This window comes from Nannospalax galili, unplaced genomic scaffold (genome assembly GCF_000622305.1).
Source record: "Nannospalax galili isolate Female #2095 unplaced genomic scaffold, S.galili_v1.0 scaffold763, whole genome shotgun sequence".
NCBI lineage: Eukaryota > Metazoa > Chordata > Mammalia > Rodentia > Spalacidae > Nannospalax > Nannospalax galili.
The window spans coordinates 81,754-93,954 of NW_008349451.1; the positions used below are offsets into that span (position 1 = coordinate 81,754).

General features: G+C 43.3%; 1 protein-coding gene across 3 annotated transcripts in view; it reads left to right on the plus strand.

The window, feature by feature from the left end:
* Nucleotides 1-5,724, plus strand: part of Hpse (heparanase) — a 44,782-nt gene extending 39,058 nt beyond the window's left edge. The window contains exons 12-13 of one of the 3 annotated variants that reach the window (XM_029570282.1): nucleotides 4,139-4,342; nucleotides 5,311-5,724. In XM_029570282.1, the coding sequence (XP_029426142.1) occupies nucleotides 4,139-4,298 (160 nt within the window). In that variant the 3' untranslated portion in view covers nucleotides 4,299-4,342; nucleotides 5,311-5,724. 3 annotated transcript variants of the gene reach the window in all.
* The last annotated feature ends 6,477 nt before the right edge of the window (nucleotides 5,725-12,201 follow it).

Genomic DNA, 12,201 nt, shown 5'->3' on the forward strand with positions numbered 1-12,201 from the left:
CTTTTGTAGTTTCTGATTCTTGTGTGAGACTCAAGCCTTCAAGTTTAGTTCTGCTTCTTTTTGTGAACTTTATGTGTCTTTGTGGTTTACTTTTTTGGACATGAAAAGCTGGTTCCTCTAAGCTTCTTGTTCTCTCTTTTTATTTTGTACTGGAGTGGCCAGATTGCTTTTGTCTTCAGGAGTTCCCACGGAGGCTCACGTCAGATGAGGATCAGATGCTCTCAGGCTTTCTCCTAAGGTCTGGATCCCTTGAGGAAAGATTTTGACCTCTGGAATTTGGGGGTTGGATTGTGCTGGGAGGTGGGCCCAGGAAAAATGCTGGTCTAGGGTAGGTTGTGGCTGTGCCACCCAGAGATGCAAAGGAAGATGTGGGTGGAAAGCTGCCCAAAGGGCTCCTGGGGACTGCACTGAGGAGCTGGGTTGGTCTGAATGCAAAGGATAGGGAAGAGGAAAGGTCAGCCCAGGCGGCCAGGACAGATGCTGGCAGGTGGTGCAGGCCCAGGGAAGTAGAGGGAGGTGAGGGTGCAGCCAGGCCCAGGGTGCTCCTGGGGACAGAGAAGGAACTGGGTTGGTGTGGATGCAAAGGATCAGGAAGCAGTGGTGGGCGTCGTCGTTGTCGTCGTCATCATCGTCCCCCACCTCCCCCACTGCCTGGGGCGCCAAGACAAGGAATGGGACAGGACCCAGGCTAGGAAGAGAGACCGGCCGGGGCATATGGGAGGGTGGATGAGACTGGGGGAGTCAAGGCAAGGAGGGCACAATTGACTTACCCAGCCTGAAGAGAGGCCTGAGGGTCAGAGAGAGACCTGCGGGTCATGCAGGCCCCGGGAAGCAGAGTGGTTCTGACTTTTTAAATAAGGTTTTTTAGCATATTCATGTCTGATGCTGATGAGGAAAAAATCATTTCTGAAGAAACTGAGCCATAGTTGCAGGGTTAGAGGGTCTTAAGAGATCATTTTGTCTAACTGCCCGTCTGCCTTTTCGGCTGTTTGTTTACGCTGCTGAAACAAAGCCTCGCAAAGCTGCCATGTTCTCTGTCTTTGTTTGCTGCTGTTCATTCTAGTCTCTAGAGCAGAGGTTGGAAATTAGTAATAACCCCATGCCTGTGATCAAGTGGGTTTGGAAGGCATTCCCCCCTCATACATTTTTCTGGTACAGGAGGAGGAGGTTGTCATGCACTTGTGTGTGTTAATTTTTTGTGTTAATTTTCATTGCTATTTACCAACGTTTACAAATGAACAATTACTAAAATATCAAAACTTTTAACTTGTTTTTGTGGTAGGGGTGGAACCCAGGGCCCTCATCGTTGCCAAGCACGTGCCCTGCCAAATGTAGGCTTGTTCTCTCCCTTGGCTGAGCTTGAGTTGGGTTGTCGGTCTTGGGCGTGTCATTTGGCTTTCTTGCTCAGCACACTCCCTTCCTGACTGCTGTCCACACCTGCCCTACTACTTCCTCGACCTGATTTACACCTTTATCTGGAGTGATGCTGTGTGCCTCATCTTCTCCAAGATAACTCACGTGTGAAGGACACCTGGGTTGTCTTCGCTCAAGGCTTAACAAGCCCAAAGTCACCAGTGATTCTTCTTTCTCCTGATTTGCACCAACTCCGTTACATCTGATCCTGTATTTCACACTTATCAATTAGAAAACTGGTGAATTATGGAAACCATTTCATCCTCTAATTTCTCTTTGATAAGTGTATTTTTACTTACACTCTTCTCTCTTCATTTGCAAAGTTCAGGGAGGTCTGACGATCATATACTGTATACACTTGCTTGTATTAATCCCAGAGTTTAACAATGGTCACCCTAAAAAATAGCTGTTAATTAAGCATCCTTTGAACAGCACCCATTGAGGTCCTGAGTAGTAAATATTTAGTATTAGAATGAAAATAATTTTATTACATTTATTTTTTTCATATTTTATTTATTTTTATTTCATGTGTTTGAATGTACTGTCTGCCTGTATGTAAGTGCACCTGTGTCATGAAATGCCCATGGAGGTCAGAAGTAGAGTGTTGTAGTCCCCTGGAACTGGAGTTATGGATGGTTGTTAGCCACCATGTGGGTGCTGGGAATTGAATACGGTCTCCTACAAGAACAGCCACTGTTCTTAGCCACTGAGCCATCTCTCCAGCCCCTACATTCATTTTGTGTGTACACACATGTGCACACATATGCAAAGTGGGAAAGTTGGTTCTCTACTTCTACCATTGTGGGTCCTGGGACTCAAACTCAGATTGTCAGTCTTAGTGGCAAGTGCTTTAACCCTCTAAGCCATCTCACTGGCTCTGAATGAAAATATTTAAATATGAAAGCAGTATTATATATTTTTCTCAGATAAATTTTGTTGGCATTTCTCAATTCTACCAATTCCTTCAACCTTTATTTCATCTAAAATTTGACCAACTCATCTTCTGTTTTCTTATCTTCATGTTTCTGTCCTCAAACATGAAACAAGTTGCTACCCACAAATAAAACCCCACCCTCATTGCCCAACCTGTTGTGGAAACAATTGGCATATACAGGGCATCCTTAGAGCACCATTTAGATGTGTGTGCAGCTGATTAAACATCCAGCCTCCTGGTACAGCACCTTGCCATGTTCCTCATCTAAAACAGCACTACTGATTCACAATGACCAGATTTACATTTAAGCTGAGGTAACAAAACATTAAAAGAAATTCTAGAACTTTAGTGTGCACTCTTGCAAGGACTTTCATTTCATGCTGAGTATGATGGTAGTAACCATCATTTAGAGATGTTTTCAAGACCTGTTTTTGTTTGTGGTTTCCTGATGGTGATTGTGACATTTCCTCCCCTACCTAGCTAGAAATGTATGTCAGGCATAAAAACAAAAACTAATGCCTGTGAACTGAGTCCAACCCCAGTGCAGGCTTGGTGGGTCCTGGCACAATCATGGGTATGTTGCTAACATGTCTTAAGTTGTTGAACATCTAACCAAGGCTACATGTAACCAGTTTTTCTACTTACTGATCCATAGTAAGAACAAGGGGAAGGAAGAGCTTTAGAAATGGAAATATAAGCCAGACATGGTGGTATGTACCTGTAATCCCAGAACTTGGGAAGCAGAAGCAGGGAGGATCACCTACAAGTTGGAAGCCAGCTTGGTCTACATAGTGAGGAAGAGGCCAGCTAGGGCTACAGAGCAAGACCTTGTCAAGAAAAAAAAATTTAAACTACATAGTAAGTCTACATGGCAACAAACTATCCAGCAGTTGAGGATTCAGTAAATGCACTAATATATTCATACCACGAAGTTTGATGTGTCCATTAAAATGATGTAGAGGATGAATGCACTATGGTGTGAACAAATATCAGGATGTATTAAGGGAAAAAGAATCAAGTTTTAAGAAAATATGTACATTATACCCATTTTTGTTTAAGTAAAATATATATAAAAGATAGACCATATATCAAGATATTAAAATAGTTATGATGATATAATAGATTGTTTTGTTTTGCTTTGGGGGTGTTTGGGACAGGGTTTCATGTAGCCTTGAACATGCTATGTAGTGGAGGCTGACCTTGAACTCTTGATCCTCCTAACTCTACCTCCCAAGTGTTGGGATTACAGACGTGAGCACAGTGATAAGTGTTCTAAATACATTACATTTACTGTATACATGGAATAAAGGTAACTGTCATTAATCTTGTCAACAATAATACAAAAAAACATTTGAGAAAAAAGATAGTCTAAGCATGGTAGCTCATGCCTATAATTCCAGAATGCAAAGGATGAGACAGGAGGATCACTGTGAGCTCCAGGCCAGCCTGTACTACATAGTAAATTCCAGGACAGTCTGAACAATAGGGTAAGAACTTGTATCAAGAAACAAGATAGACACATAATCTGTGTGTATTTCATTTTCTGTCAAAGGTCAGATAGTAAATATTGCAGGCTCTGCAGGCCAGATGGTCTCTGTTCTAATACTTTTCTCATCAGCTATAGTTTAAAGAACATCTTAGTACCTAACCTCACACAGTGTTGAAATACAAATTATGTAACACAGGCTACCACAAACATCATTTTTTCTCTAAAGTTATTTCACAATTTTTGTAGGGGTCATAGTACATGCACAACCTGCCTAACTCAGGCATTGTCTTTCCTGCTTACAGATCTGTCCAACTCAATGGTCAAGCCTTGAAGATGGTGGATGATCAAACCCTGCCAGCTTTGACAGAAAAGCCTCTCCGCCCAGGAAGTTCACTAGGCTTGCCTGCCTTTTCATATGGGTTTTTTGTCATAAGAAATGCCAAAGTTGCTGCTTGTCTATGAAAATAAAAGGCAAGACAGTTGCCCTGAGGTGAAAGATCTCAAAGGTATCATTGATAAGAGTAAGGCAGAACTCTAGTTGTAGGAAGGCAGGCAGACTTGTTACAAAACCACTGGAGCTTCGGGAACACTGGGACAGTCTCCCATGCTAGATTGAGCAGGGCGTTTTGATCTGAGTAGAATGACAGCTAGTAATACTGTGTGCCAGACAATTCTCAGCACTTTACACGTGCTATTTTTAAGGTTATTAAAAAATGTGTAGGAATACCCCCCACCAATATGACCAGGAGTTCAATAAGTGAAGGATATATGGTGAGGTTTAAGTGCTTACTTGCTTTTATTTTTAAAACCATCAGGAGATTGTCAAATTCTTTCCTTTAGGAGCCTCTGCAGCTCCTGTGAGGACAAGGGTCATTGCAGGAACCTCAAAGCCAGCTGTAAAAGAGGAATTACCTGTCCACACTACACTGTAGCAGGAGCTAGAATGTAGAATCAGCTGCTGTGTCTCTTTTCTTTATTCTGTTTGTCTTTTTTTTTTTTGGCAATAGTTTGTGAGATGGTTAGACACGATAGTGTCAAAAACAAAACAAAACAAATCAGTGAGTGACAATTGAGAGGGAAGGGATTATGTAAACTTGAAGTTTGAAAATGACCATGAAGGAGATGGTTGGCTGACTAAGGGAAAATTTTAGAAAACACCTACTACTCATTGCCATCTGCAAAGGTCTACCTTTTCTCTACTATTACTTCTCGATTCACTTGAGAAGCTCTGGGCTGCAAGTAACAAAAGCTCCTGAGTCAAATGATTAAGACAATAAGGAAATCTCTAATCCACCTAAGAAGTTGTTCAAGTAAGGCAGGGTCCAGCAGCTGGGTGTGTTTCAGGGGTCCAGCTTCTTTCCCTGTGCTGGGTACATCCTTGGGCTGGATCATGAAGACTATACATTGTCTACAGATTCGTTGAGATCTGGTAGAAACAAGAGACATGAGTGACTTTCTTTTGTCCTCTTCACAGATTTGAAGAGCTCTTCCACAGAGGTTCCTAGAATATCTTTCCTCATGTCTCCTCATGTCCTATAGGTCAGGAATGGTCATGTGGTCTTTTCCCCAATCACTGCCCATGACAGTGAGATGCCTATATTCAAGGAATCCTCCTTTGGAGCAGAGGCCTAGGGGAGTCTACAGCACTAGACATTGCAGTTCTGTGCTTTTTATCAGTGACAACATGCATTATTTTCCCAGTATTTTAATATTCTTAGGGATTATGATTCTATATGTTTATGCCTGCTATGAGTATTATCTCAATTAATTCAGTCTAAATACATTTATAAAGCTAGACCTTAAACTTTGGATGCTTCAGTATTCTCAAATTTTTATGTAAGTGGCTTTTATATTTTCACATTTGAAATAAACTCATTTTTAACTTTAATTTGCATGGTTATTATTCTAATAAAGCTATGTGGGAACGACTTTTACCTTACCTTGTAACCAAAGTTAATCTTATGTTTTGAGATTATTTAACACTATCCCAGCTTATTTATAATGTAAACAAGTTTAATAGGCCTTGGGCTCATCTTGTAACCTAACATACAATTTTAATCCCTCATGACTCTTCTTTGCCCTTGACACATACATAGAATAATCTATGTATGTGTGTGTGTTGTAAAAATATTTGCAAGTGGCAAATATCCATAAGAAGCAACAAATTATCCCATTTATTTTGTAAACAACAGGTGGTTTAAAAATATTTGCAAGCAGCAAATATCCATAAGAAGCAACAAATTATTCCATTTATTTTGTAAACAACAGGTGGGATTAGACTGATAACGTCTGTTTGTTATCTTGTATACTGTTCTGGATGAGTAGGGGGTCAGAAAAGGCAAATCTTTCTGTGATAAGATTCTGCTTTTCCTTCCCCATTTCATGCTGGATATAGCATTTCAATAAGGAGAGCACAAGGTCTTTGGTTGAGAGCAGAGTTCCAGGAGAAATCTGAAAGAACAAGTTCGCAGAACAGATTGGGTTCCAGTCTTGGGTTTAATGAATGCTGAGTCAGGCTGTTTTATTCAGGCATGCCATAATGTGGGATGCACTACCACAATGCTGAAGCTTATAGATTCTTACTTTCAAAAGCCTGATTTTGGTAGGTTGGAGATATAACTCACTGGAAGAATGCTAGCTTAGTATGGGCAAGGCCCTGGGTTTGAGCCCTAGCACTGCACAATGAATGAATGAAGTTTTACTTTTCTTCACATTTTCTGTATACCTCCATCTCTCCTTTTGTCTTCCACAACACCAAAGCACTTGATTTTAAAAGTTTTTTATTTATTATTTTTATTTTTTATATTTATGTGTATGAGTACATTGCCTGCATGTATAATGTAAGTGCACCTGTGTCATGCAAAGCCTGCTGAGGTCAGAAGAGGGCATCAGATCCCCTGGAATTGGAATTACAGATGGTTGTTAGCCACCATGTGGGTGCTGGGAACTGAACCCAGGTCCTCTGCAAGAGTGACCAATGCTCTTAACCACTGAGCCATCTCTCCAGTCCCCAAAACCATCAGGCATAAATATTTCCTACTTCAATCACAATCAAAGTCTTACTTCTTTTCCTTGTCCCTTTTCCACTTAATAAAATCAATACCTAATTCTTCACTTGAATTATCATAATAATGTCCTAGTTGTTTGTTTACCTTGATTTTGCTTAAAATTCTTAACTGGTTTGGTTTTCCATTTCTTATAGGCCTATGAGGTCCTCTAGGACCTGGCACCTTTCTCTTGGTTAGCCTTAAGCCTAGTCACTTTCTCAGTGAATTCCATTCTCCAAGCACACAAGGGTTGGGAAGTCTGAACACACATGTTCTGTGCCTCCTGCTCCTATTTTTGTGTTTTCTTTACCTGATCTAGTATAATTCTCCTTTCTAGGTGACAAATGTTCATGTTTGTGAAGACCCAGCTCAGATATTAATTTCAATACCTCCTCCAAGGATACTGCATGCACATGGTACACTTACATACATGTCGGCAAAGCGCCCATTCACATAAAATAAAAATAAATAAATAAATTTTTTTGTCTTTTTTTGAGACAGTCTCCCTGAAGCCCCAGGTGTCCCAGAACTCACTAGGTTAGACCAGGCTGGCCTCGAACTCAACAGAGATTTGCCTGCCTCTGCCTCCCAAGTGCTGGGATTAAAGGTGTGCCAAAAATAAATAAAAAATTTAAAAATCCAGATTCACCTTTCTTGTCCTGTCCTCCACACTTGAGTTTAATACATGCATCAATTCTCAGCACAGGAAGCATGCTGTATGACCCCCCCAACCAGGGGTACCCAACGTCCATGGGAGGCCACACCCCAATAACTCAGTCCTCAGACCAGGAGATGCAACAAGCAAGAGGATTTAATCTCGTTTGCGCAAACGGGCTCCTGCCTCACTCGAGAGAGCAGCAGCCCAGAGCTCAGCTTACCGGCTTCTTTTAAAGGCAAAAACCACAAACCACAAGTGGTAGAAGTGGGAGGGAGAGCGGCAGTAGTGGGAGGAAGTTTCAGGTGATTTTCAGCTTTGTGCACGGAGCATGAAAAGGTCAGCTTTTTCTCAGCAGTTAGAATTATTTTATATCTTACTTCCTTGTACAGCTTCTCAGAATATTTTTCTTTTGGTCTGGGGAGGACTTGGTTTGATTCCACTTTGACCTGGGGGGGGCTTTAGTTTGATTTTATCATTCCCCCCTTTTTTTATGGCTAGATTTTTTCTTCACCACCGTCTGGGCTGTTTCCTTCTGGGTGGGGAAAGCTTCAACCCACCCTGAGAAAGTGTCTGTGAACACTAAAAGATATTTATAACCATATTTTTCTGGGAGGATCTCAGTAAAATCTACTTCCCAGTTAGTCCCTGGTCTTGTCTCTCTTTCTCTCTTACCAGATGGAACCTTTGATCTGGTAGCATTTACCAGGGAACATGAGACACAATCTCCCACTACCTTTTGGACTAGTTGATTGAGGCCTGGGAAATAATAAATTTGTTCTTCTCTTTCTAAGAGTGTCTTTAGTTTCTTGTATCCTAAGTGTGTCCACTGGTGGAGTTGGGAGATTAACTCAAGGGCCTCCTTTCGGGGCAGTATGATTCGATCCTGATATTTCTACATTTTAGATTCTGGGTCCAAAGTAGCGTTGAGCTTCTGAACGAGTTCCAGATCTTGTTCAGTATAAGTGAAAAGAACATCTCCTTCCTTTGTTTGTGCCTCAATTTCAGCCTCATGGTCTGAATAGGTGTAGAAAATACAAGTGCCTTCCGCTGCCTGACGGGCAGTTTCATCTGCCATCCAATTGCCCTGAGCAATCGGCCCCTGGTCTCATTGATGTCCAGGGCAATGAATAATGCTGACCTTTCTGTCCTTTGCCAATTTTTAGGGCCTGGTTTGGGCCTTCTAATTCAGCCCATTGGGCTGAAGTTCCGGCTGGCAGGGCTTGGGCCTAAATTATTTTCTCCCCATCGACCACCGCTGCCTCTCCCTTACGTTCACCGTTTCGCAGAAAGCTGCTCCCATCCGTATACCAGGTGACTTTTCAATTAATCCCTAGTGCTCTGACCATTCCCTGACTTACCTGGGAGACGAAGGCTGGGCCATTATCAGACCCAATTACCTTAGGCAGTCCAAATCGAGGGAAAATGTCTTTCCGGGGGGTTAGTAGCAGCATGGCAGGGTTTAAGGTGGCAGGGCTACCAAACTTGATCTTTTCTGGATTTTTACCAGGGATGCTATTGTCGCCATGATTCTCAAGCATGGGGGCCAGCCAGCGGCCACATTGTCCAGTCTCTTTGAGAGATAAGCCACTGGCCTTTTCCAGGGTCCCAGAGTCTGAGTAAGGACTCCTTTTGCCATCCCATTATTTTTATTTATATATAGGATGAAATGTTTTGTCAGATCTGGCAATCCTAATGCTGGAGCCGTCAACAGCACTCTTTTTATTTTGTCAAAAGCTTTCTGGTGTTCTTCAGTCCAGACAAAAGGGGTCCCATTCTTTGTTAAAGGGTATAGAGGAGCCGCTATCTCGGCAAAGCCCGGTATCCATAGTCTACAGAATCCTGCACTTCCCAAAAATTCTCTGAGTCCTCTGGCTGACGTAGGTGGGGGAATAGAGGCTACCGCTTGCTTTCTACTTTCCGTTAGCCATCGTTGCCCTCCCTCTGGCCGGTAGCCCAAGTAGTTTACCTGCTGTAGGCAGATCTGGGCTTTCTTTGCCAAGGCTCAGTATCCAAGTTCCCCCAGTCTCAATAGGAGAGCCTCCGTACCTTTCAAACAGCCAGCTTCCATCTCGGCCGCTAAGAGGAGGTCATCTACATACTGGAGGAGCATAATCTGTGGGTTTCTTACCTGAAAGTCAGCCAGGTCATGATGTAGAGCTTCATCAAACAGAGTAGGGGAGTTCTTGAATCCTTGGGGAAGTCGCATCCAGGTTAGTTGTCCCGATATTCCAGCTTCAGGGTCCTTCCATTTAAAAGCAAAGATGGGCTGGCTAATGGGGCTCAGCCTTAGGCAGAAGAACGCATCCTTCAGGTTAAGTACAGTATACCACCTATGACTAGGAGGTAAAGAACTCAGGAGATTATAGGGATTAGGAACAGTGGGATGGATATCTTCTATCCTCTGATTGACTTTACTTAAGTCTTGAACTGGTCAATAATCATCTGTCCCTGGCTTTTTCACGGGGAGCAGCAGGGTGTTCCAAGGGGATTGGCAAGGGTGAAGTATGCCTATTTATAAAAGTCTTTGGATGTGAGGCCTGGTTTCCTCTCGGGCCTCTTTGCTCATAGGGTATTGTTTGATTAAAACCGGAGCTGCAGATGGTTTTAGTGTAACCACTATTGGAGGCTGATTGTATGCTAGTCCTGGGCCTCCTGTCTCGGCCCATGCTGAGGGGATTTTACTTAGCCAATCAGATATACCAGGAATTCTTGCTATCAGTCCCTCATATAACCGATGTTCATCTTCCAGTCACAAGGTTAATACCTGTAGTGGAGCTCCATCCTTTCCTTTTATAGTAGCTCCCTTTGTAGTGAAGTGGATGTAGGCTCCCAGCTTAGAGAGTAAATCTCTCCTAAGAAGAGGGTATGGACAGTCGGGGACCAATAAGAACGAGTGAGAGACTCGTCCTGTGCTGAGGTCTACTTTTCTTTCTGTGGTCCATCTGTATGTTTTTCCTTCGGTAGCCCCTTGGACCCAGACTGTTTTGGAACTCATAGGTCCCTCAATTGTTGTTAGGACTGAATACTGAGCTCCTGTGTCTACCATGAAGGTAGTCAATTGCCCCCCTATCTTCAAGGTTACCCTGGGCTCAGGGGGGAGCTCCTGGCCCCAACTTCCCTAGTCCCCTAGAGTCAGGACTGGGTTTTATTTTTTGTTTTTGTTTTTTTAAATCTGTTCAGCTTCATCGGACATTCTCGAGCCCAATGTCCTCTCTCCTTGCAACAGGCACACTGGTCTTTATCCACTCGGGGCCTTCTCTTGTCTCCCAGGTTCCTACCTGGTCCTGGTCCTGTTCCCTGAACTACTGTGGCCAAAATTTGACTTAATTTTTTATTTTTTATTTTTTTTTTATTTTTTAAAGTTTTTCGCTTATTATAGATTCTTTCAGATTTTCTTACTAAATCCTGTAAGGAGTACCCCTGAAGGCCCTCCAGCCATTGGAGCTTACCACGAATGTCAGGAGCTGATTGTCCTATAAAGGCCATAATAAGATCTGCCTGACGCTCCTGGGCTGTGGGATCAAAAGGGGTGTACATCTGATATCCCTCTATCAAGCATTTTAGGAACCCTGTGGGGGTTTCATTTTTTCCTTGGTTGGTCGGGCACCTTCTGGCCCCTTTGAGACCCACTAACAGAGTCTGACGATAAAGCAGAGACACTCCCTACCAGCCACGGTTTCAGGGTCCCATTTGGGTCTGGTCAGAGGAAATCCTGTGTCTATTTTATTTGGGAGTAGGGTGGGTCTCCCATCCTGCCCAAGGACATTTTTCCGGGCCTCCAGGATGACTCGCTGTCTTTCTTCTGTGGTTAGAAGGGCCTGGAGGAGTTGCTGACAATCCTCCCAGGTGGGTTGGTGGGTGAGAATAGACTTTATTAAAGCAGTTAGAGCCTGAGGATCCTGAGAAAAAGAGGGGTTATGAGTCTTCCAGTTATACAAATCAGAGGCTGAAAAAGGCCAGTACTGGATCTGATTCCCTATAGTTCAGAGAGGAAAAACCTGGGCAGTCCAGGTTCCATCAGAGGGGCCCCCTCTATCTCTCCTTAAGCGGTGTCTGTTAAAGGAAGGGATTTGTCAGGTTTATCAAGGAATCAGGAGAGGGATAAGGTAGTTCTTGGGGTGGAGGTGCCTGCGTAGGTGGATAGGGAGGTGGAGGATCAAGGAGGGTTAGGGAAACTTGGTCCTCAGGGAGGACTGGCTTTTGCTTCTTCTCAGGGGCAGACTGAAGGGGCAGGAGGGAAGAAGTGAGACTCAGGGGAGCAGAAGGGGTAGGAGGCCCCTGGTCAGTCTCTCCAGTTCCCCTAGGAGGTAGGAACGGCCGTGCCCAAGATGTGGGGTTCCAGGCCAAGTCTTTCCAGGTGACTATGTAGGCCACCTGGTCCGGATGTCCGTGTGCTCCTGGGTGGAAAATGTATTCCTTAACCTGTAAGATAGTAGCAAGGTCAACCACTTCTTCTTTTGGACCTCCAAAGATAAGTTGTGGGCCTGTTCCACGACCTCTTTCCAGTGTTCCAGAGTTAAGCTTAAAGGGATAGTTAGCGATTGACCCATAGTGGAGGTCACAGGAGAGGGGGAGAGTAAGAAGGAAAGAAAGAAAGTGAGAATATGCCACTCCAAATAATAAATACCAGTGGGGGGGGTTTTTAAAAAAAAAATAAAAT